Here is a 27,939-nt window from a genome sequence, read left to right on the forward strand (position 1 = left end):
GCTTGTCGACTCGATTAACTTGAAGAAACCGGGTTTTAAACAAGAAAGTTGTGTGTCTTTTTGATGGATTATTTACATACCCGCTATTTTGTACTTGGAAAGCGCACCGAAAGGTAAATATTATCATGCAAATATTTAAGAAGATGCTAGTGGTATACTTTTCACGAAAAAACATTTGAATTTATAAATTTCATCGCATGCAAACCCGAAAATCAGTCTGACAAAGATCAGAAGATTGGCAAGAACGGACGCAAGTCAACTCGACCCACTGCCAAAACGGCCTACTTTTTAAACAACACGTCTCCCTTTCTAAAAATGTCCTACTCTTGTTAAGGGAGCTACCATGTGAGTTTTATTGGAGGTGGGGGGGGGTCACCATGTCACAGGCACTTGTCTCAGAAAAAAAATTCCCTATATACCTTAATATACATGTAATACATATTTAATACATATATATAGGATTTTTTTTTCTGAGACAAGTGCCTGTGTGGGGGGTGCTTGGATGTTATTTGAAAAATATGCGGAACTGGAGTTCTGTCAACTTTAAAAAAAAATGCAGGATAACATTTTTATCGTAGCCCCCACCCCATAAAAGTCAAGTGGTGGCTTCCTTACCAACTCGTCCTGCTTTAAAAAAAAATTGCCCTACTTTATATAAAAATGGTTAAAATCTGTAAAATATACTCCTGCAAAGAATGGCCATGCCCAACTTGCATGACTTGGGTAAAATCCAAATGAATATAATTAATATTTAATTTATGGAAGTACACCACTAATTCATGGTCCCATTGCTTTCTATGTTAAATTCCTCCGTTTCAAGCAGGCACACCTCTTTTATTTTAAGTTCAAATAAAGTGGCAATCATTGCATTTCAAAGCAACACTTTATGGTGTCTTGTACTGAAAAAATCAACATACCTTACATTGCATATAAGAAAGAACTGGTTCCCGGAACTTCAGATGTACCAAAACAGGTACAGTACATTTTAAGTCTTGCTCCTATATATGTCCCAATGAGACAAGAAGACAGACAAGTCGGACATCCGCCGGACTGTAATTACCCCTGCATTGATGTACCTGTGTAATACCTTGTTGGAAGGTCGTAAATTAATCTGTAGCTGTGATTGATAAATTTGTAATCTTACCTGTACATTTTATAGATTAATGAACGATAGCATCATGTAACATATTTCACCGTTTTAATGAATGAAATTACGGATAAAAAATATTTCAGTTTTTACTTATTAGCTAAAATATGAACATTGAAATTGTTTATTTCAGCTTAGTTAGATATTTCATCATGCTAGATATAAGTCATGTACAAAACAATTGTTATTCACTGAAAACTTTGGAAATTAATCAGTTTTAAACTATAAACTAATTTTTCTTCCGATTTCATATTCCCCGTAAGAGCCTCTGCGTTTATTTTCTCAAGTCAATCACTGGAATTTGACCTAGATCAGCGGAACCATTTTATGAAAGAATTTACGGCTGAATAAACAGAAAAGGATAATTATTTTTTGTGAATGCATAAAAAATTTCTAAAAAAGAATCATTTTAAATACACATCCAAATTGTTCAATCCTACTAACTGAATCATTTTTCAAAATCGGGGAAATAAATAAGTTGTAAAAAAAATTAATTCCCACATCTCCATACCCGTAAGAGCCTTATCATTTTAGTTTTTCATCAATCAATACACTTATTTGACCCTGGCAATCGGACCCATTGATATAACTAGTGTTTACCGTTAAGTATTTTACCGCCAATATTAGCTCGTGCTGTCGGCAGGATTTTGTAAATTGTTGTCAGCTAGAAAACATCTTTTATAAAATGAATGAGGTCAAGTTCATTTTATGAATTAATAATTATTACTGATTAATTTAATTTAATTATATAATTACGAATTTGTTTGCATCGTGTCAAAAAATTTACGTTTCCGACAATCAAACATTAGATTGTAATGCATGATTAAATTTTGATTTGCACCTGATAAGCCGTAATTCACGGACTTGTTATAGAATACTTATTATATGAAATGTTATTTAATGACAAGAAATAATATTGATTGTATGTTGTCATGTTTATATATGAGTTGTATAAAATTAACAAAATAATTTAAAACTGACAAACGTTATTTAAAATAAAATATTTATCAAATAAACGGCGTTTGTGGAGATTCACAAAATATATTTGTATTTTGAATATGCTTTTTGCATTCATATATTTTGTCAAAAACTTATTGGTGAAAGAGTTTATATGACAATAAATATTTGAATCGAATCAATTGGGTGTGTTCATTAGTCATCCATTTAAAAAAGAATTTATTAGCTATAAAAAATATATTACATCACACTTTTAGCCAAAATTTGTATATTTTATAAAATTAGCCATACATGAGAGAAGTTAACAAGAAGAGAGGTGGAGTAGAGCTAAATTGGTTTTTATTGATTGATGTACAACATTCAGACTCTTTTTGAAAATTTTGTGTAGCCCTTAAAAGGACTGTTTTGTATAGCAATAAAACGTCTTCTTTATTTCAACTTTAAACTTGCAATCTTAACTTGGTATTCTGGTGTCTGGAGTTTTCTGTTGAAATACTGTAGGGACTTGCCACTCGATCTTTCTGGAAAAATTTTCCGGGGTAAATCTCCTGTAGCTCTTCCACCTGTTACAACTGCTACTGGTAGAACCTTATAGATGTGATCAATGAAGTTGTTGCAGATTGGAATTGTTAGATCTTCTCTCCAGAAAGAATTAATGCCGTTGATGAGGTCTTCTTTTGTTTTCGGTTCTTTCTTGGTTAATCTGGATTTCAACATGGACCAAACCATTTCAATGGGGTTGAAATCTGGACTTTCCGCAGGCCAAACATTCCACCAGTTGATATTCTGTTCAGTCATGAATGCTTTAGTTGCATTTGCTGTGTGTTTCGGGTCGTTGTCTTGCTGAAGACGATGACTAGAAGGATATACACGGTTTATGAAAGGTATCAGACCCGATGTCAGTATGGGGTTGATGTAAAACGCTGCAGTCATGATATTTTCGAAGATTAATATTCGTGTTGTACCTTTTCGACTGATACCCGCCCACACATGAACCTTCAGTGGATGTTTAGGTTTTGGTAAAACCGGTGCTACAGAGTCTTTCTCTCGGTAGATAACTATCTTGTTGTTATGCAACTGCACGGAGCACTCGTCTGTAAAAATGACATTGTTAAAATGATCGTCGTTTGAAATGACCTCTCTGGCAAATTGGACCCGTTTCTCCTTGTTAACGTCTCTAACCATTTGACCGTATCTGGGTTTAGAAGCTGTGAATCCGGCTGCATCAATGACTTTTCTCACAGTTGACTTACTGGTGTGAGTGCCTTTGTCTGCTAAGATATGTTTAATATCGGTAGCTGTTCTTGTTGGATTCTCAGTCAGTGCTGTCTTCACAAAGTTGATGTCTTGATCTGTTATGTACTGAAATTTCGGTAGATTTTGGTCTTTATGATTGAAGTTTTCATACCCAATCTTTCCGTATTGGTATCGTTTGATGACATTCTTCACCGTACCCCAGGTTACATCTATACCTATTTCAGCTAACCTCCTAACAATGGCATGAACGGGCCAACTCTGTCTGTAAAGGGCAATAATTTCCAAGTTGTCTCGGTGTGAAAGTTTAAACTTAGGCATGGTTGTTTATTATCGCAATATTGAACTTTACTGATGCAAACATTTTTAGGAGCTTTTTATAAAGTCATTCTAAAATGACATGTTAATTGTAAGGGGTACATGTATGTACTGTAGAAGGGTTAATATCGTGGTCCCACATTTGTATTTTTGAATACACATGTCGACATCACAACTGACAATTGCCTATGGGAGTTTACCTGACACATATAAAATATGTATAATAAAGAAAATAATAATCTTATTGATTTGAATTTACCTTTCATTTATCTATTTTAATTGACTTTAAAAAAAATATTTGGCGTTCATTTATAATTTCATAGTATAACTTTATTATTTTTATTTTCCATTAAATAAACAAATTTATTTTATTGAAATTTACATGCAGAAAAATAACCACACAATATTGTAATTACTATTTTCTTAATTTACTTTTTGTTGAATAAATTAGATAATTACGTATTTTTCTTAAAAAGACAAAAAATTAATAGTAAAAAATATTAAATTTTGAATGAAATATAATTTATGTGGTAATTAATTCAATCAAATTATGTATAACCAATTAAGGAAGAAGCCAGGTTTAATCAAAATCAATGTTTAATCCGTTAATACCATTGTTTGCCCTATTATTTTTTTTTATTCCGAATATCAACTGGTTTAAGCGTAATCACACAAGCTGGGTACATTGTTAAAAATAAATTCAGTTGAAAAGCTGTTTTGATCAATCTTATCTTCAAAGAATGTTGTTTTAACACATGAGTTGATATCATAAATTATCATTTAAGTATAAATATGACCGCTCAAACAATCAGCAGTATTAGTTTAACAATGTCATCCAGAGCCGCTACACGAGAGTATTCTCACTTCTTAGTAAAATATGATGATGGTATTCGTTATACCTGTCCAAGAATTAAGATTATGACCGAAGGTCGTGTAAGAGTAGGCAGTAGATACCCAGTGATGTACGGGAACAGTACCAGTTCCCCTGAATCTGCAGAAGTTATAGATACTGGTGACTATCTCCAGATGAAAACCAGAGAGACAGAAAACTCAGAAGTAACTTCTCCAACTTCTTCATCGCCGCAATCACCAGTAGCATCACCAGTAGCATCACCAGTAGCGTCACCATACGTTATACGCAAAAGAAAAAAAATGCCTAAAACCACTACATCAAAGAAACCCAGACAAGAGGCCGTTTTACTCAGTATGGAAGAAGGCATTCACGATCCATATGCCTATCGTTCACCCTCCATCTCTCCACAACTGCCGTTGCACCTAGAAGCGCCGTCACCAACTTCACCAATTGTACCAACACCTACTCCAACTTCACCAATTGTACCAACACCTACTCCAACAGAAGCAGAACCAACTGCATTTACTATACAGAAAACTCTGGCCGCTATTTATAAACAGTTGGAAATATACAACGCAAGGCAGACAGAGATGGAACGTATTATTCTTTCGCAAAATCAGAAAATCGACTACCTGGTGGCCATGCAAAGACAGCAATCATTCCGTTTGACTGCACCTCCTACTCCAACTACGCCAAGAACTCCAACTTTCCACCAACGCCAGCTCCCAGACTTTGATACTCCTACTAGAGATGAAAGGCCAGATACACCAGTTACTCCTTCTATTCCACCAGTCATGCCTTTATTTCTTGCTACAACTCCAACAGCACCCACAACAGTAAGATCCGTACCCATGCACCTATTCGCGGACATTCCAGAGGGAGTTCGTCTGTCAGAAAATGACCTAAACCAAGCAGCAAGCAGCTCGACCACACCTGGAGCTTTTGCCGTTTCGTTATTAAAGTATTTGTTTCAAGAACTCTTTACTGCAGACAACCTTAGGGTGTATTTTTCCTATAGAGGCGGTGGAAAGTTGAACAAAAGACCACTAGACGACACCAGAAAACAATATCTACGACGATATGTAACTGCATTCTATCCAAGTGTGACTTTAGATTCAGCATACACCGCTATGGTGATTGAGAAAATCAACCAGTTTCTACGTCGTCCCATCCAACAGAAGAAGTAAATGACATTTGTGTATTAATGACAATTGATGATTTTTTATTGTGTTATCTTAATATTTTAATATTGTTGATTAAATATTTGAATTTTTGAGATAAAATAAATTATGATACAACCATACATCGTATTAATCTAGTTGATAAAATATAGACTTTGTTAAATGATAGATGATTGTTTGACGTCCAGTGGCAAGTTTTGTATATTCAGGACAAGTTTTAATCTCTTTAATGTTGGTGTTGACAATTACGGTTTTTCCGTTGGTTTTGATTACGAATTTTGGTGCCCGAAAAAATCATATTCTCATCCATACTCTTACCATTCTACATTTTGAATCAATTGAAACGAAAACCAAAATAAAATTATTCACACAACCTTGTAATTCCGAGAAGAAGAAAAAAAATACAAAAAAGACCAATTAAATTCTGCTTTTTAATCTACAAAGAAAACGATACAAAACATGTACAACTTATCAATATAACTATTATTTTGATCAGAAGCATAATTCCAAAACATTACCGGTACACATTGTATGAAAATAAATTGACCTATTTATTATAGGATTACAATACTACGATGTTTCTGTTCTACATCCGGTCATAAAATTAATTGTGTGGGAATCGACAACTTGAGTCAATTGAACACCTTGGTTTTATTATAATATAAGCATGGTATGCAATCGTAAAATTCAAGGACCAGCAAAAGATTTATAGACAACGAAAGTAATGTTTTTAAATCGTCTTTTTAATTGACATAAATATGTCGAATTCTTAATATATTTATTGCCGTAATTTTCCCACGGTTATAGTTAATAGAGTGTGGCTTATTCATGAATAATAGACTTCATGGACATAATTTATTGTGTTCTTTCCAAAATATTAATAGGCAAAACAAAATCGACTTTATTATTGGTATAAAACGTAAAAAGACATTAAGTACATTTAGTTCATGAAGTTAAAAAGTACAAATTATATATAAAAAAAATCAAGATGGAAAACAATTAAAAGTGTTACCAACAGAAAAAAAGAAAAACAAATTATCTCACACGACAAAACTAAAATATATTGTAATAAAGTTACATTGTACAATACATCTATATCATTTTCCGTCAATTACATCAGAATTAACATAATCATCATGTTTAAAAACCATTACCTGGTTTACACAGGTAGATAAAAAGCGTTCAACCGTAACAGATCGATTAACACGTGCTGGTCTTTAGTGTCGGTTAAGGATGAAAGGGGTCATGTAGGTAGCTGTACCTGACAAATAATTGATTTATGACTGTCGGACATATGTCCGAAATGTCCGAGATGAGATGACGGACATGTAAGAAGTCCGACTATCGTCGTAGTAAGTCTCTAAATGTACTGTACTTCAGATCTGACAAACAGACAAAATGTACCCTCTTTTTAAAATTTGGTGCAGTTTTTTTACTATTCAAAATTAAAAGTCCAAAAGTGTTCTACAATGATCACCAGTCCTTCAGCTTTCATTTGATACCAAAAATACCTAAATATTCTACATATTTTGAAAGTTACACTCATGCGTAGGAACTATTTTGTGTTAAATATGTACTACTTTCTGGTATGTGCTTTCTGGCCGGGCCTGAATTAGTGGTGTTACACCTATAACAGAACCAAACTTGCTATATTGACTTGAGCATTACTTTATTTCATTCTATGATCTATTTCAAGCAATAAAAAACATATAAAGCCTTAGTCCAAATACTATTTTATTAATTTAAAGCTCAAATTGGACTGGTAGTAACATATGGGTTATTCAAAGAAAACTGCATATGTATATTACCATTGGCCAATGTATTTTTTTTATTCTCAATATCATTGTTTTATTTATTAATTTCTATTAGAAAAGCTATGTGCTTACTAATAGTCATATTTTTATCAGAGGTTCTTCATTAAATAACAATACATTAGTCCAAACTTAAGACATAAATGAGAAATTATCCCCCCTTTTTTCTTGAAATTGAAAAAAGGCTTTTTTTTTGCATGAAATATAATTCTGTGGTAAAACATAGATTAATAAGAGCAATTTATATATCCCTCAGCTAGATAACTTGCTAAACTGGTCCAAAATTACATGTACAGTGAGATTTAAGAATTCTTATATGAGTATATACCATTTGCCTAGATTGTAAAAGGCTACCATAAGAAAAACAAAAAAACTTGAAAAATCATGAGATTATTTTGACCAAGAGCTATTTTGTTCCATAAACAAGTCATAAAATACATGTTTTATTGATTTGAATCAGAAAAAATGCAAAAATGAGAACTTGGAGTCAAGTCTTAACTGCATGCATGTTGTATGACCATAAAAGGCTAACATATTTGAGTATGCCAATTTAAGAGCTTAAATTTCCCATAAGCAGGACGGTTGACCCAAAAAAGATGATTAGACATGATTACTAACATCCTATTTGACTTATTTTCATTGGAATAGGTACAACTTCTAAAAATTGGATTTCTGGTGATTCTCTGTAATAGGAAGTACACCACTAATTCATGGTCCCATTGCTTTCTATGTTAAATTCCTCCGTTTCAAGCAGGCACACCTCTTTTATTTTAAGTTCAAATAAAGTGGCAATCATTGCATTTCAAAGCAACACTTTATGGTGTCTTGTACTGAAAAAATCAACATACCTTACATTGCATATAAGAAAGAACTGGTTCCCGGAACTTCAGATGTACCAAAACAGGTACTTCAGATCTGACAAACAGACAAAATGTACCCTCTTTTTAAAATTTGGTGCAGTTTTTTTACTATTCAAAATTAAAAGTCCAAAAGTGTTCTACAATGATCACCAGTCCTTCAGCTTTCATTTGATACCAAAAATACCTAAATATTCTACATATTTTGAAAGTTACACTCATGCGTAGGAACTATTTTGTGTTAAATATGTACTACTTTCTGGTATGTGCTTTCTGGCCGGGCCTGAATTAGTGGTGTTACACCTTATATAAAAAATAAAAGTCTGCAAATTTGCCCTTATTTACATAAATTTGTACTTATCTAGACTACCTAGTTCAAATAATTATGACTTCTTGAAAGGCTATTACATTTTTTTTATTTGACGCCTTACTGTACATTAGAGTAAAGCGTCCAAAAAATAATATTATAATAGCCTTTCAAGACGTCATAATAATTTGGACTACTAGACTACCCAGAAATTAGAAAACACTGATATAAAAATTTAATATATACATAAAATTGATAATGGAAATGGGGAATGTGTCATAGAGACAACAACCCGACCATAAAGCAGACAACAACATAAGGTCACCAACATGTCTTCAATGCAGCAAGAAATTCCGGAGGCGTCCATCAGCTGGCCCCTAAACAAATATATATACTAGTTCAGTGATAATGAACGCCATACATTTTACTAAACATGCTAAACTCCAAATTGTACACAAGAAACTAAAATTAAAAATAGTACAAGACTAACAAAGGCCAGAGGCTCCTGACTTGGGACAGGCGCAAAATTCAAGCGGGGTTAAACATGTTTATGAGATCTTAACCCTCCCCCTATACATGTACAAATGTACCTCTAGCCAATGCAGATGTATGATATCTATTGATTTAAATTGATGTGTCATTTCTGAAACCATGATTGTGGATTCATATTTATTATTAAATTATTATGTGCATGTAATTTATGTATTTATTTAGTGTATCATAATCTATTTGAACTTTTTTTTTAGCTTACTCAAAATCAAGCTGTTTGGGCCTCCTCTTGTACATGGAAAGTGGACTCCTTGAGAAGGTGAAAGGTCTGCTTTACATGTACGTAATGTTAATATAAAAATACAAAAAATGTGGTGATCATGGTGATAGTGAATGAGAAAATAGAGGAATTTTTAAAAGTGTAAATTCACTTTTTTCCACTTATAAATCTGTCATATTGTAATTATGATAATAATGTTTAAATTACATAATTAGGGAGCTACCATTTGATTTTTAGGGGGGGGGGGGGGGGGGGCTAGGATGAAAAATGTTGTCCTGCATTTTTTTTCAGTTGTAATTTCTGTCCTGCCTTTTTATTTTTCACTCTATTCGGTCCTGCATTTTTTTTATTAGTTTATTCCGACTTTTTTTTTACCTAAATTGTCATCCTGCATTTTTTTTGCAAAGTGTCTCATCCTGCCTTTTTTTTACACTCAAAACTCCTGTCCTGCCTATTTTTTTCAAATTTCATCCTAGCCCCCCCCCCCATAAAAATCAAATGGTAGCTCCCTTATTTTCAAAATAAAATATTGTTTAGGTTGCTATAAACAGTTTCGTATAAAAACTAGGGGTTATTCCCCAACTAAAAATAGACATGGAGGGAAGTCCCTTTTTATCAACATAATTGGTGAAAAAGTATCATGTTTTTTGTATTTGGTTGTAAAGATATATTAATTAACTTTAATTAAAGCAGGTTGAATGATTAAAATAATTAAAAAAATTAGATTAAATATACATGTTTTGAGGGGAGACAACACTGTAAACAGTCTGTTTTTTTTGGCAGTGAAAATTGAAAACTTATTTGCAGACACTGTAGCTCTTTTAAAATGGAGCAGGCAAACGTACCCTGAAGCATGAATTTTTTGAAAACCAGGTAAAAATCTATGAAATTCATACAACTTTGATTATGAAAAATGTGCAGGTATCATGTCTTGAGGGGTGTGCACATGACCTGATTTCAGGTTTTTGTGGAGCCTGCAACTTTTGTTGCAGAAAGCTCGACATAGGGATAGTGATCTGGCGGCGGCGGTGTTAGCTCACTTCTTAAAAGCTTTATATTTTAGAAGGTGGAAGACCTGGATGCTTCATACTTTGTATATAGATGCCTCATGTTACGAAGTTTCCGTCAGTCACATGTCCAATGTCCTTGACCTCATTTTCATGGTTCAGTGACCACTTGAAAAAAAGTTTGTATTTTTCGTAATGTTGAATTCTCTCTTATTATAAGTAATAGGATAACTATATTTGATATGTGCGTACCTTGAAAGGTCCTCATGTCTGTCAGACAGGTTTCACTTGACCTCGACCTCATTTCATGGATCAGTGAACAAGGTTAAGTTTTGGTGGTCAAGTCCATATCTCAGATACTACAAGCAATAGGGCTAGTATATTCGGTGTATGGAAGGACTGTAAGGTGTACATGTCCAACTGGCAGGTGTCATCTGACCTTGACCTCATTTTCATGGTTCAGTGGTTATAGTTAATTTTTTAGCTCACCTGACCTGAAAGGTCAAGTGAGCTTTTCTCATCACTTGGCGTCCGTCGTCCGTCGTCCTGCGTCCGTCGTCCGTCGTCTGTAAACTTTTACAAAAATCTTCTCCTCTGAAACTACTGGGCCAAATTCTACCAAACTTGGCCACAATCATCCTTGGGGTATCTAGTTTAAAAAATGTGTGGCGTGACCAGTCAAACCAACCAAGATGGCCGCCATGGCTAAAAATAGAACATAGGGGTAAAATGCAGTTTTTGGCTTATAACTCAAAAACCAAAGCATTTAGAGCAAATCTGACATGGGGTAAAATTGTTTATCAGGTCAAGATCTATCTGCCCTGAAATTTTCAGATGAATCGGACACCCATTGTCGGGTTGCTGCCCCTGAATTGGTAATTTTAGGAAAATTTTGCTGTTTTTGGTTATTATCTTGAATATTATTATAGATAGAGATAAACTGTAAACAGCAATAATGTTCAGCAAGGTAAGACCTACAAATAAGTCAACATGACCAAAATTGTCAGTTGACCCCTTAAGGAGTTATTGCCCTTTATAGTAAATTTTTAACAACTTTTCGTCATTTTTTGTAACTTTTCTAAAAATCTTCTTCTCTAAAACTACTTTGCCAAATTTAACCAAACTTGGCCACAATTATCATTGTGGTTTATAGTTTAAAAAATGTGTCCGATGACCCAGCCTACTAAACAAAATGGCCGACATGGCTAAAATTAGAACATAGTGGTAAAATGCAGTTTTTGCTTTATATCTTTGAAACTGAGACATTTAGGGCAAATCTTTCAACATTTAAATGTCCATCAGAATAAGATATATCCCCTCACAAATTTTGAGTTGAATTGGACAACCGGTTGTTGGGTTGCTGCCCTAAAATTTGTGATTTTAAGGATATTTTGCAGTTTTTGGTTATTATCTTGAATACTATTATAGATAGAGATAAACTGTAAACAGCAATAATGTTCAGCAAAGTAAGATCTACAAAAAAGTCAGCATGATCAAAATTGTTAGAGGACCCCTTAAGGAGTTATTGCCCTTTATAGTCAATATTGAACAACTTTTCGTCATTTTTGTAACTTGTATAAAAATCTTTTCTAAAACGACTTGTCCAAATTTAACCAAACTTCGCTACATTTATAATACATTGTACTAGGGTATCTATTTAAAAAAAAAGTGTCTAATGACCCCGCTTACCAACGAAGATGGCCGACATCAGTAAACACATTAACAGGTGAGCGACACAGGCTCTTGAGAGCCTCTAGTTGTGTTTTGGTCTGTTTTTCTCATACTATATGCAATAGGTCTACTTTATTTGTTGTATGGAATGATTGTAAGGTGTACCTATCTAGCAGGCAGATGTCATGTGACCTTGACCTCATTTTCATGGTTCAGTGGTCAAAGTTAAGTTTTTGAGTTTTGGTCTTTTTATCTAATACTATATGCCATAGGTCATCTATATTTGGTGTATGGAAATATTTTATGATCTTTATGTCAGTCGCGCAGGTTTTATTTGACCGTGACCTCATTTTCACAGTTCATTGCACAGTGTTAAGTTTTTGTGTTTTGGTCTATTTTTCTTAAACAATAAGTAATAGGTCAACTATACATGTTGTATAGAAGCATTGTTAGCTGTACATGTCTGCCTGGCATGGTTCATCTGACCTTGACCTCATTTTTAAGGTTCATTGGTCTTTGTTTAGTTATGTTGGTTAATGTTAAGTTTATGTGACAGTTGTATTAAAGCTTAGCTTTATACTTAGGACTATCAACATAATATCAATGATTAGTATAGAAGGCGAGACATTTCAGCGTGTGCACTCTTGTTTAAGCTTAAATTAGGCAATGTTTTTCCCAGTTTCTCTGGATAAAACTTTTTTATACTATTAAAAGTACACTTTTTTTTATTCCATTATAAACTAGAGAACATTCTGATTCCAGTGATATCTAGTTTTATACAAGTATCTTTATTAATCAGTCCACCACTAAGGGTCACTTATACATGGTCCCTCAAAATATGACGTCATAGAAAAAAACTGTTGATTGCACCCTTAACAAGAAAAGAAAACTCTCCACCAGAAATCAAGTGACATCGAAGTTAACTGTTAACATGTACAACAATAGGTCACTTTACATCCTTCAACAATGACTATGAGCAAAGCCAATACTGCATGTTCAGTTTTTAAGGACCCTATATGAGAATCACAAATTTGTAAATCAATTCAAACAAGAAAACTAAGAGACTGATTTATACAATGTAAAATATAAAAAACAGAAAAAAAAAAAATATGATAAACAGCAAGATAAGACAAATTGAACCACTAAATTACACTTATTTAGTTAGAAATATGTGTCGGATAACTAACATGCCAACATGACTAAAAATAGAACATAGGGGTAAAATGCAGTTTTTGGCTTATACATGTATCTCTGAAAGCAGAAACTAAAGCATTCAGAGCAAATTTGACCTGGAGTTAAAATGTTTACCAGGTTAAGAAGAGCTATCCTTTTTTTTCAGGGAAAGTTTGTTGGTCTAGTTTAAAAGATCAAAACTAAGCCAATTTTGCAAGATCAAATATTAAATGCAATTTTGGCAGATATTATAACTTCATTTCATTAAACATTATTTCTTTTAGCATTTTCAAAGAATGTACAAGTACAAGTACTTTGAGAAGTAGGAGAAGATAAGCAACAGAACAGAATTCATTTGGGTCATTGCTGTCTAGATTATATAGTGGATTCATAGATTGTCATTATATTGATTTATGTGCATATGAGCACAGAGGAGCAGTAGTCAATGAATAATTTTGTGATGAGAGGTATGTTTATATTAAAATGATGCCTAGTTTATTTGATAATTTTGCTCTCTTGTCAAACTCGGTAAATCATGGACATGTAGTTTCCAAGATTTATTTTAAAATTTGAGGTCATATATATAGAGTTCCAAGTTTTGATTCTTGTTGTGGGCAAGTTTGAAAATTATCCATGTTAACAGTTAGAAGTGACAAATTATTTTTTTTACAAAACCATAAACAATTTAACTAAGATTTAACCCTTTCCTCCATGGAATTTTTTTTTACAAACTTGATTCGCATAGGATTTTTTCAATAAAAAAAAAATCATCAGGTTTAAAGTATTAATGCATTGTAAAAACGAACATTTCATCAATGAAATTCAAGTCGGATATTCTCCTGAATATTCTTTTCATATTGGATACAATTTTTTTAAAGTCTTTTTTAATATGCAGACATTTTGTAGTCAATGCGTTTCAACTGAGGTACTACACAGGCGTCAAAAGGCGTCATTATGGAGTAAAGGGGTGGGGTCAAAAAGCGTCATTATGGAGGAAACGGTGAACCTCAAACTAATTAAAACAGAAAATGTTTTAGTTATAATCTATAGCGTTATGCCCTTTATATACACAGAAAAAAGTCCCATAAAATCTAACTTGAGGAAAACTCAAAAGTGGCATTTTATATTTCCTTTGGAAATTAACATTGGAAGGGGAGATAACTCCGCAAAAATGAGTCCTTTTTTGGTCAGTTTTTGGTTGATTTTCTTGAAATTTATGTAAAGGCTTAAGCACGATACTTTTATGGAGTTATACGTTTGTATTTGACTAAATTATATAATCATGATAATCTCCTGCTCATGAAATGTACAAAACCGAAGTGTTACAGGTATTATTTTTTTTTGGTGCATTTTTCATTAAAGAAATTGCAAATTTGAAGCTTTGAGACCATTTTGAAAAAATAATGTGAATATTTGGTATTGTTTATATCTGTATATTATATTCTTTCAGCATCTTACTTGTCTAAAGAAACTTTAAACCACAAAATGAAGAATACGTGCTTAATTATTTTTATCAAATTTGAGATTCTTAATTACCTTGACACCAAGCAATAGGTATGGGCTTTGCTCATTGTTGAAGGCCATACAGTGACCTATAGTTGTTAATGTCTGTGTCATTTTGGTCTTTTGTGGATAGTTGTCTCATTGGCAATCATACCACATCTTCTTTTTTATAATAACTTATGGTAAAGTGATTAATATTGTGCAATTGTAGTTATAATATAGGGATATTGCATGAATATTGTCATGAGTAAAATTTATATTGCACGAGCTTCGAGTGCAATTTTTGTTCTACAAGGGACAATATTTCCCAATATTCATGCAATAATTTTGAAGATGTATTGCACTGGTGCAATATTATAGGGTTATTGCATGAATATTGGGGAATATTGTCCTGAGTTGAATTTTATATTGCATAAGCTTGCGAGTGCAATATATGTTCTACGAGGGACAATATACCCCAATATTCATGCAATAACCCTTTTATTGTATAGCAATATAATATTTGAAAGTAAAAATTGGTTTAAACTAAGAGTTTGTCATTGATAACGTCATGATTTTTTGAAGATTTTTGCACTTGTGCAATATTATCAGATTATTACATGGCATTTTTCATATCGCATACATGTATTATCAGCCCTAGGTTCAATATCAGCCCAAGAGCCGCATGGCTCAAGGGCTGATATTGACCGAGGGCTGATAATACATGCGATATGAAAAATGACATGTTATGATCTTTTTATCATATGCTTCAACAGTAGAGAAAAATAACAGATTCATATATTGATCCTTCTACGTGGTTCCCGAAAAGATCTTGAAAGAGTAAAAATTTCACGGACGTCGGACCCCAAATTTGATACATTCAATAAGAAATCTTTCTATCACATGCCTCAACAGAGAGGAAAAAAAAACCAACATTTTAATATGGACGAATCGACAAAAAAATAATTCAACAATATACATGATGAAAATTGTTTGGAAAAGTCAACTTTTTTTAAAGTAACTTTCTAAATTATGTTTCAGAAAAACTTGAAAAATGCATTTATTTAATATTTTTTTTTAATTTAATTTAATTATTTTACACAATATACTTTCCAGTATTCATATAATTGTTTTGTACACTACTTTGTAATGTTTTTCACTGAAAACGTAGCATTAAGGTGTATTTTCCGGAATTTGCCGAGTATCACCGGAATGCCATGTGATAACGTTACGGAAAGGCATGTGATAACAATCGAAGCATGTGATAAACTTTTCATATCAGCCCGCTAAGCACCAATTCGAAAAATATAGAAAAGACTTTAATTTAATGCTATTATCATACGGTAAAAATCATATGTTATTAAGTCTAAGTATATGATAATAGAATTTATTGCACGCTAACTTTTAGTTATTTTCTGTGGGAAATATTATATTGCTATGCAATAATAGAATTTATTGCACACTAACTTTTGGTTACTTTCTGTAGGAAATATTATATTGCTACATGTATGCAAAAATTCTTATAATTAGTGCTTCACTTAAATGTTGACAAGTTTCTTACTCCTTGATACAGGTCCTAATTTGGATTGTAAATAAATATTTGACATATTATATGTTTCTGAATAAATGTAGTCAAAGAACTTGAAATTGGTTACACAGCTACTTATGCATCTATGTACTATTTCTGAACCAAAAAATATGTAGTACTGTAGCTTCGGAGGCGACGGCATCAACAATGTATTAGTTTGTGATTAGGTCTAGTTTATGGTGAACCACATGTGATAGGATAATCATATTTGGTATGCAGTTGTATAAGCATTGGCACATCTCATTTCCATGGAGATTATTTGGCCCTGCCTTCTCAGTCATGGTCTATTGACTTCGAAACTTTTGCTCATACATGTATTAGTTTGTGATTAGGTCAGTTTTTGGGGAACCACAAGTGGTAAGTCAATGATATTTGGTATGCAGTTGTATAAGCATTGGTATATCTCATTTCCATGGATAGAGATGCCAGTTTAGCGTTATTTGGCCGCCATTTTGTTTTCCGGTGACTGATTTCACTGGAAAATGACCATTGCTGTTGTCAGATTTCCCCCTTTTACTAATCTTTTATCTTTCTATGTACCATTTCATTTTGTAATAAATTATTTGCCTTTCTATTACTATCTTTGTTTTTACTGAACATAGTTTCGTTTTTATTTAATCGAGTCGGAAGAAAACCTACGTAACGGACTTTTGAACTACGCGGCACGGTTTTTTTTCTGGGGATGTCTTGTTTGGAATCAAAAATAAATATGTTCCTGACGTCATACATTTATATAATTATTATCCAATGAAAGCGGAGATTCCCATCTACTGCGAAATCGAGGTCGCCTTCCGGTTCCTGTTTACGCTCACCAGCAAAAACATTTGACAAATCTTCAAAGATAATTTTCAAGTAGAAATATTGATATTTTTTTTAAACGACTACGATTTTTAAATTCCTCGATGGTATTTTAGTCTACTTAAAGTTATTTTAAAACGATTTATGACCAGGAACATATTTATTTTCAGGCATTTTTAACTACCCCTCACCATGACAGAGCAGCGTCAACAGACATCTTTCGAAATCAGCAATCGTGTAAATATCGGTTAGTATAAATATTATTACCGTATATCGGGGATTATTTTAATTGAAATTTTTGCTTATTTTAAATGTTTTCAGTGTTTCTCTTGCATACAATTGTAGATGTACATGAGATTCATGAATTGTAAGAACCCCCACACTTACAAGTTTTATAAACACCCTTTTATTTTATAAAAGCAGGTCAAAATTGTCATAGACTACATAAATAAGAAATAGTAAATGTGGCCCAATTGTTGCCGTTGTATGTACAGATTTGAAACATAAATATCAACTTCTTTTAAAGACTGTTTTAATTTTAATTTAGGATCCCCATCTCCTGTGCCTGTGGCCCAACTTATAGAAGAGACTGATGTTTGGAAGTACCTATCCTGCATGGGAGTTGACAGACAGATGATACATTCTCTTCTCATCAATTGCATGTATACCGGTTAGTATTTTATATAGTAAGATAAGCTGCATTTCATTATAAAAATTAAATATTTTTTCATAATTTTGTAATCAGATTTATTAGTTGGTAAACATAAATGACAGCATTTTACTGAAAACATTATCGGCTTCAAATATATTAATTAAATAAGTTTTTGTATTTATAACCAATCACTTTTTTCACGTGTTTGCACCACGAAAAACATTTTTATATATATGTATGCAAAATTTAACTCCATAAAAAATAAGTAAAGACTGTTTTTATGAAAAGACAAGAGAAATAAATGCTGTACTTTTCAACATCTTTTTAATTTTTAGTATTTTCCAGTATTTAGTAATAGGTAGATTCATTACGTCATATATAAATGTGTAAATATATATACACAACATTTCAACATGTAAACTAGAACTGTTTCTTTGTGGTCCCTCTGTTTTTTTTTCAGTATATGATCTATGCACATTGCTGGTCAGTGGTGAGATGAATTGAAGACATCGCTGGACGATTGTGGTCTCTATGGAACAATACTTTGATGCCTAATCCTACATGTTTATGGTGTTTAAAAATAAAACAAGTAACTTTCATTTTAAGTTTTATCTTGACAACTATAAAGGCATTTTAAAAATAAGTGTAAACTAATCTGTGACTCTTGGGATTGTTGCATATAATGATATGTAATTTAAAAAACTTTATCAGAAATGCAATAAACTCAAAGGTCCCTAGTTATTTGTTATTTTAAAAATGTTGCTGGTCAACATTTCAAACAATTAATAGCATGACTAAGAAGCACACCAATATTACATTTGTACATTTGAAACTCATGAAATGTTGGTGCTTTTTTTTTTTAGATGATTGGAGTTTAGACAAGTTAAAGCAGAATGTATGGCAAGAATATCTGTTTTGGCATTGTGTGATAGCGGTAGTTGAAGATAGTGTAGAACTCTCTTTTAAGGAAAACATACCTATTATTTTAGAAAACCTTAATTATAGTAGTGTAAATGTGTCTGTATTTGTAAGGAAAATTCGAAACAAAATGAAATCGGTTTTTAAGAAAAAAGATATTTCTGTTGGTAAAGAGCAAGCCATAGGGATTGCTTTTAAAGATGTTGGTCCCATATGTGAAAAAGAGGGTATCAGTTTGGATTGGTTGAAAAATCCATCTCCGATACCATATAAAATCAATGTTACAAATGGTCTTATTGTTGAATTGAGAAAAGTAAGAATGCAACATAGCATATTACTCAAAACAGTTGCATTGTGGGTTCAATTTATATGTCACTTAAATTACACCCCTGACTCTGATGGGTTAAAACGCAATATTGAGTTGGTTTATAAAAAATTGTCAAAGATTTCTTTACGTGATAGGCAAAATGTCAGTGGCTTCTTGACACAACAATATACCCCCCCTCAGAAAAGAAATACCTTGTGTAATCTAGACTCAAATGAAAAAAGGACTAGCTCAGAAAAGGTTGAAAATAAAAGGTTTCAAGACTACATCACTAACGCTTCTCATAAGTTTGCCGAACAAAAAAATATTATTATTGACCTGGAAAAAAAACTGGAAAAAACAAGACAACAGAAATGTAGTGCAAACTTGAAATTATTTAAAATCAGAAAAGAACATAAAAAAGTAACAGCTAAATACACTGATAGTCTATCAAAAATGTCTGAATTATCTACAAGAAATGTAAACAAAAGACTGAAACGTAAGCAAACACGTATTTCACAACTAACATCTGAAAAAAACAAACATGAAAAAGAAATGAAATATTTAAGACAAAGAAATAAGAACATAAAAAGAAAGTATAAAGGACAATCAGCACTTCTGAGATATTACCGGAACAAAAACCTCAAAAAAGAAAATAGGAATGAAACTGTTGACTCAATAAAAAAATCCGACTCAGATATAGTAAACAGAATGAAATATTTGGAAAATGAAAACGAAATATTAAAAGAAGACATTGAAAACTTGATGAAATCACAAATAGTACAAACATTTCATGGGGGGAAATATAATGACACCATAAGGGAGGTATATGCTTCACTTCTGTCCATGAATGTTGGAGTATGTAACGTTGAAAAAATTGTTCGTACTGTATTAGAAAAAATGGGGGGGTTAAAGGTTGATCGATTACCAAAAAAAACATTTGCAGAAACTATGCTTATAGAAGCCAAAATCCTAGCACAATTGCAGGCAACAGAAGCAATGCTTAGTAGCAACAATAACACTTTACATACAGATGGCACAAAAAGGGATGGTCGTGAATTTGGGGGGCTGCAAATAGGGACTGATAGTGGTCAGTACAGCATCGGTTTAGTTGAAATGTTGCGTGGGGATACAGAAAATTTCTTACAAATTATTGACTTAGTTATAACAGATATGGCAAAACTTTTACAGGAAAATTACACTGAAAAAAAAAAGGAATTATTGTTGTCAATAAAAAATACAATGACAGACAGACACATAGTAAATACATGTCTTAAAACATCACTCGAAAAAATAAAACTAGAATGTATACCACACAGCTCAGACAATTCTGAAGAAATTTGTAAAAAAATATCAAAATTAAATGGCTTTAAATGTAACCTGCACATTCTAGTGAATTTAGCCTCACAGGCAGAATCAGGGTTAAAGTTATGGGAACAAAGTGTACTTGAATCTGAAAGTTTTCATCAATTTACATACAACCAAAACACATCTGATTTCATTCGTGCTAGTACAAAACTGTGTGTGCCAGGTGCTGACGAAAAATCTGGGTACGGTCAGCTTTTTTTAACCTTTTTAAAACAGCTTGATATTCCAGTTGATTTAAAAATGAGTACTTTTCACGGTCACAGAATAAATTTATTATTTTCCATGGGAGCAGCAGTTTTTTTTCATAGAGAACACATCAAAGAATTTATTGATTCATTTTTCAGCATAACAGAAAGGAATTCATTAATAACTTCAGTCTATCACTATGTAGATAATCCAGTCTATCTTGCTGGTTGTAGGGCATTTGGAATAGTTGATAAAATTTTAACCGGTCCTATTTGGCGTATTATTGAAAGCACCTCGCATATTTTAGATTTGAATAAAGTTTGGTTTGATTTTAAAAAGATTTTAGAAAAATACTCAGTAGATGCAACAGAACTGGTTGAAGGGAAAGTCTTATATCCTGAATATACTGTTCAGGATAAAGTTTTTGAAAGTTTATTTTTAATTGATAATGAAGAATTAAATATTTTAACTACCGAAGCTTTACAAATTGTTTTGTTAAATTTTTGTATTATAATAGAAAGACAATTGTTTGATAATTTGCCAGGTGGCATTTTAAATGAAGAAACAGAAGGGGTTAATGGCAAAGAACTTAGAGATGAATCGACAACTGTAAAACCAACAAATATAGTTTCAGAGCGTGATTTCGCAAATTTAGACAGATTAAAAAGGGAAAAACCCAATGCTAACATAATAGCATTGGAAGGTTTAATTTTATTTACCAACAACAAAACATTACATTGGCTTGATCAAATGGAGACAGAAAAGAAAACACAAATTTTTAAAATAGCAAGAGAAAGGGCACCTGCAATGTTAAAACAATTTAAACTAAGAAAAGAACATATTAAAAATCAACACATTTTATTATTGAAAAACAAAAGAGAGGAAAAACTCAGAAAAGAAAATTCAAAGCAACAAGAACTTCAATCTTTAACCAAGGACATTGAAAAAATAGGAGGTTTATGGGTAACTTCACAAGACATAAATAAAAACATAAAAAAACTTAATGAAACTGAAAAAATGGAAGCAGTAAAATTACAGTTAAAATTTAGAAAAAAAGTATTAAAATGCAATCCAGAAGACAAATTTTTATTGCAATTTTCTGCCAATGGTATTCAGTTTCCCTTGCATGAACTTGTTTCCCATCTTAAAGTTGTATTGGCAGCTGACTATACACAAACAGTCCCCTCTAACAGTATTGTGTCTTTTGTTATCAAATCCAAAAATGAAAGAGATGAAATTATGCAAAAACAGAGGGAAATTGTATTGAAAAAAATAGAAAATATTAAATTAAAAAAATGTACTGAAGCTAACAAAGTTTTCAAAGAACCTGTTCCTAAAAGGAAGAAAACTGTGTCTGTAGTTGAAAACGCTTCATTGAATACTGTTGAAAATAACTCTGAGTCTGATATTATTATGAATGTTGAAAGTTCTTCTCAGTCTTTTGATCATGATATGATAATAACTGGATTGAATGAATGTCCAGTTGGTAAAAATGTTGTTGTGGCCTATATGGATACATGGTATCCTGGACAAGTTATAGCCCAGGAAAACAATATTTTTAAAGTAAAATTTTTGCATCCTGCAAAAGCTGTACAGAATCTTTTCAAATGGCCTGAAAAAGAGGATATTAGTGAAATTGATGAAATGTTTATTTTTTATTTAGATTTTGAAATTTTATCAAAGGACTCTGGTGGTAGAACTTGGTATTTAACCAATTATCACAAAATTCAATATGAGTACGAACAATACTGTAGAAAATATTTTGACTAATTACTAAATAAATTAGTCTAAAAGCAGCATAGCAGCATTTAACAATGCATGTATAAACATCTAAATCTTCACTTGGCATTCGTCGTTTCGTGCAAGAATAAGTTATCCAGACCAAGAATCAACCAGACTTTTCAAGTTCATATTTTATTAAATATTGGTAAAAATGTTCGCATGAACATGTGCTTTACAAATTGAAATTAAAAAAAAAGATGCTCATAATTTGTATAAATCTTTAATGATGTCCTCTATAAATTTCATAACTCTGTAGCTGAGCGATACAAATAATGCTTTTTGCATGGTGTTTTTTTGTGGTGATCGTACCCATAACTTCATATCTACTTGTTGCACTTTCTATGTGGTGATGGTACTCATTTGCATTTACTTGCTATATGTTTTTTGTGGTGATGGTACTCATAACTTTTTATTTTATTGTTGCAGTTTTATGTGGTATGGTACTCATAACTTTGTATTTACTTGTTTTATGTGGTTGTATGGTACTCATAACTTTGTATTTACTTGTTGCATGTTTTATGAGGTGAAGGTACTCATAACTTTGGATTTGCTTGGTATTATTATGTGGTGGTATGGTACTCGTAACTTTTTATTTACTTGTTGTATGGTTTATGTGGTGATGATACTCATAACTTTGTATTTACTTGTTTTATGTGGTTGTATGATACTCATAACTTTGTATTTACTTGTTTTATGTGGTTGTATGATACTCATAACTTTGTATTTACTTGTTTTATGTGGTTGTATGGTACTCTTAACCTTGTATTTACTTGTTGCATGTTTTATGTGTTGATGGTACTCATAACTTTGGATTTGCTTGGTTTTTTTTATGTGGTGGTATGGTACTAGAAGCTTTGTATTTTCTTGTTGCATGATTTGTGGTGATGGTACTCATGACTTTGTATCTATTTGTTGCAAGTTTTATGTGGTAATTGTACTCTACTTTGTATATAATGTGGTTGCATGTTATGAAGTACATGTATTGTGTAAAGGTCTTACTTGGTGATAGTTTCTTGTTAATAAAAATATGAAGCAAGATTCAGGAATTAGTTTTATTTTTTGTTTATTTGTGAATACAAATATTCACAAATAAGGTGTCTGTCTTGGAAGTCTCATTGATTGTGCTTATCACAAATGCAAGAGGTCTTTGGTTGTATCAAAAAGACAGTAAAATCTTAGACTTGAAAATTGGTATTAGTTTTTCTACAATAAGATTTATTTTCGAACACTGTATTGAATATTAAGAACAAAGGATTTTTGAGCCAGTCAGATACTGATGTACTGTCAGAGAAGAGTGTTTAAAAGTTGTGTGAAGTGTTATCTTGTGAATTAACATATTAATAAGATCAGGTTATTATGTCTTGGTACAACATATACTCATATCGCAACAAAATGATCTATTTCAACAAATGTACCCGAAAAATTTAAATACACTGCTGTAAATCACTATCCTTGCTACAAATAAATCAGAAAGAGCTGTAAACTTACAGAATACAATAAATAAAATAAAAGGTGGCTACAAGACAAACATTTTGGTACCAAGATTTGAAAAATCGGTTGAGAAATGAGCGAGCAGTGAGTGAAAATGTGATTTTACGAGGAAAAAAATGTCAAAATGTCGGCCATTTTAATTCAAAATGGCGGCCATTTTCCCTATTATACATATACATTTATCAAAATCATATCTAGTGATATTTCACAATGTTGTATCTCAATTTTCAATTGGATACCTTGCACAATTTCAAAGAAATAACAGATTTTGTTGTTTTTTGGTACAAAAAAAGCTAATTCAGGTCTTAGTTAATTGGTGCCATTCAGATTTATTAGCAAAAATTAGTGCGACAGCATATTTAGAGACCAAGACATTGATTTTTTTTCTACTTTGTTATACCAAGATTTCAGATTTAAACAGACCAGGCAAAATAATATAGTGAATTTAGTACAATTCTGTAATTGTGTGGGTCATTTAGTAGAAAATTATGCTTCAACATGGCTACCAATACCTTTCAGTTATATCAGAATGGACGATTCAAGGTTGTTTGACGCTGATAAAAAATCTTTTAAAAACATATGTTGCTGAATATTAATGGTTTTCCCTAAAGAGTGAAGTGTGTTCTGCTAGATTAGAGTATTTCAGGGCACAGTGCTTGTTACTTGCTTCAAAATATGCCTATAAAATCTCAAATCAACACAATTTTAGTGGCGGCCATCTTGGAGAAAAAAGGGGGACCGAAAGCCAACCTTAAATCGTTCATAACTTCGTAACCCTACATTGGATTTTAAAAAACAAGGGCTTAAAATGTTCGTCTTGACAAGATCTTTCAACAAAATGCAAATAATACAATATATTCCCTATAATAATATAGGCCTGGCATCTCTACCATGGAGATAATTTGGCTCCGCACCCTTAGTCATGGTCTATTGACTTTGAAATTTTTTCTAAGTTATCATGTATTAGTTTGTGATTAGGTCAGTTCAAGGGGAACCATTAGTGGTTGGGCAATGTTAATTGGTATTCAGTTGTATAAGCATTGGCACATCTCATTTCCATGGAGAATATTTGGCCTCGCCCCCTCAGTCACAGTCTTATGACTTTGAAACTTATCTTAGTTTACATGTATTAGTTTGTGATTAGATCAGTTTAAGATAAACTGCTTATGTTTAGTCAATAATATTTGGTATGCAAATTTATTGGCATTTGCATGTATTGTTTCCATGGAGATTATATAGCCCCACCCCCTCATCATGGTTCATTGACTGTGAAACTTTTACATAGTTTACACATTAATGTTTGTAATTAGGTTTGGGAACGACTTATACATGTACCGTACCTAAATGTTACAATAATTTTTAAGTAAAGAAAGTTATGATACTAAATATCAAAAGTAAATGTCCAGTACTACAGATTTTAAATACAGAAATATTACCTATGCAAAAGTAGCAGTTTATATGAATTCAAGAATTGAATCTACATGTATATTCAATTAAAGATTTCTTGCTGTTGTGCAATACACTGGGCTGTTGCGCAATAATTGGTTAATCTGTTGTCAGACTGCAAACAAACAATAATTTCTCAATGTCACATGTATATCAGAAATTTATAAAAAGAAAACTAAAAGGAGGTTTTCTTAATAGCTATAAATCGGTTATCAAAGTTTAACGAAATTTTAAGGATACATGTATTTCCAAAAACTTGAAAGTCACCCCTTTTCTTATGACATGTATGAAGAAAATCTTATAACTCAGAAACTGACAAACTTAAATTTATAAAAATCAAATGGGAGCTTACAACAAAAAATATGAACAATTTAACTAAGTTTCATGATATTCAGCATTTTTATGTCCCACTCAACGAAGTTTTGGGGGTATAATGTTTTTGACCTGTCTGTCTGACGTCAAGTCCTGTTTCTTGTCATCACAACTGTTCTCAAACCACACAACAGAATTTCATGAAATCTTTTTAGATAATAAGGACATACAATGTAGATGTGCATATCGACAGGAAATTAAGATTCAATTTTTTTTTTTAGGAGTTAAGCCCCTTTGAACTTATTTGCTTTAATGCACTACTTCAACAGTTTGTTATTGCAACTCTCCTGAATCCACACAACAGAATTTCATGAAACTTTGTAGATAATAAGGACATACTATGTAGATGTGCATATCAACAGGAAATTACAATTCATTTTTTTTCTAGGAGTTATGCCCCTTTGAACTTATTTGCTTTATTACTACTTCAACAGTTTGTCATTGCAACTCCTCTGAATCCACACAACAGAATTTCATGAAACTTAGTAGATAATAAGGACATACTATGTAGATGTGCATATTGACAGGAAATTATGATTCAATTGAAGTTTATCAATTGCCAAGGTACATTGAAAGGTTGTTCTTTTATTAAAATCTGCACATACATGTATATAGGATTTTTTTATAAGCTTAAACTTGATCTTCCTTCTGTTGTTAGCTTACATTTTGTTTCAATTTACTTAAAAGTAAAAGTATATAGGAAAGGTATAAATTAGTGAGCATCGGTTCATACTACATATAGTTTTTGTCTGGACTTCTTGATTAATTTATATATATATATACAATTTTAGCTTGTTACCAAATGAAAGGAAAGGACATTATTGGCAAGGATTGATATTACTGGTGAACATGTATGTCATGTAGGTGTGAATGCCCTGCAAAACAGACCTGATATCAAAGTAAGTTCATCTGTAGAATTGCAGTTCATTTAAATAATTTTATGTTATCTACCTAAAACTGTTTCAAGTTTAATTGTACATGTACAGTGTTGCTTATTTTTCTCACTTTCTGATTCAATGCATGCATTAAGCCTTACTCTGCTCGCCTCCTTCTGCTCCATACACACACACTTGAGATGTCAGAAATTCAGACTATCATAGCATTTACATTACAAACTTACCTAGTCAGACTGGCCAATATTATGTTTTGATAAGTTAACGTTGTTATTTAGAAAACATAAAATATTTGCCACTGGACATTCAAATAAGCAAAAAAAAAAAAAAACGACCAGTTAATGATTTTGCATTAACAGAATGAATTTGCAAACATATAACAATTAGCTTATGTAATTCATGGAAGTTAGATTTATATTCTTTATGAATATTTTATTTCAGTTACCATCACAGTGAACATGGTGAAGAATAACCAATACCATGAATACAGGACACAGAAGACTACCTCACAAACTTGGGAATTTTACAAAAAATAGAACGTTTAAATTTACAAAGAAGACATTAATTTTGACATTCATAGACTTGGAAAGTAGAGAAATTATAATGTGAATATAAATCCTTGGAAATAAAATTTTGAACTTTGAAGAAGATTATGTTTGTTCTAAGAAAGTTTGAAGAAAAAGGATACATTCAAAACTGTAAAAAGGAAACATTACAGTATTCTCAATTTATACTCTTGAGATCAATTACTCTTGATATATAATTAAAAGGACTTATAAAAGTAAGGACATTTGGTTGAATTGCCAATGAGAAAAATATCCACCAGAGTTCACATGATGTGATATTGAGCTATTATAGGTATCCATATGTCCTCCAACAATGAAACAAATGAACTATATAGTGTGTTGTGAAAGGGTTTGGACATGACAAATAGAGAAAACTAAGAGCCTTATTTTATCAAGTTAATACATGAAAGCAAAATATGAACCAAAGACCACCACTGAAATACTTCTGATTATTGTTGATTTACTCTTGAAATATCATGTAAAATGTTTAAAAAGATATCATCAATATTCAACTTGTTAAACAACAAGTCACTGTATGACAGAAAGTTCTTTGACAAAATCCTTGTATGTGTATTGCATCAGAATATTTTTTTTAGATAGAACACTAGGAGACTATATACATGATATAAGGAAATGCAAATAAAAAGTATCATCACCTTAAAAAAAAGTATAGCATTTTATCATTGACAGTTCCATCAAAAGTTTCAGCAATACAATGCAACTGTTACATAAAAATCAAACTATACTATACACTATAATAAGTGTGTTATATATACTACAATAAGTGT

At 32.0% G+C, this 27,939-nt stretch overlaps 1 protein-coding gene and 1 long non-coding RNA gene across 4 annotated transcripts; both read left to right on the forward strand.

The window, feature by feature from the left end:
* Nucleotides 1-27,165, forward strand: LOC139502333 (uncharacterized). Of its 3 annotated transcripts, none has more exons than XR_011658795.1 (5): nt 1-113; nt 9,432-9,500; nt 13,590-13,772; nt 26,484-26,591; nt 27,027-27,165. It is a non-coding gene; the product is annotated as an uncharacterized lncRNA (long non-coding RNA). The 3 variants fall into 3 exon arrangements; XR_011658793.1 differs by having other exon boundaries at nt 2-113; nt 9,432-9,513; XR_011658794.1 differs by lacking the exon at nt 9,432-9,500 and having other exon boundaries at nt 4-113.
* On the forward strand, nt 18,874-22,371 carry LOC139500891 (uncharacterized). The gene has a single exon (XM_071289782.1). It carries the CDS (start codon nt 18,874-18,876, stop codon nt 22,369-22,371), a length of 3,498 nt encoding a protein of 1,165 aa, XP_071145883.1.
* Nucleotides 27,166-27,939: the final 774 nt, after the last annotated feature.

Source organism: Mytilus edulis, chromosome 13, assembly GCF_963676685.1.
Source record: "Mytilus edulis chromosome 13, xbMytEdul2.2, whole genome shotgun sequence".
Classification (NCBI taxonomy): Eukaryota; Metazoa; Mollusca; class Bivalvia; order Mytilida; family Mytilidae; genus Mytilus; species Mytilus edulis.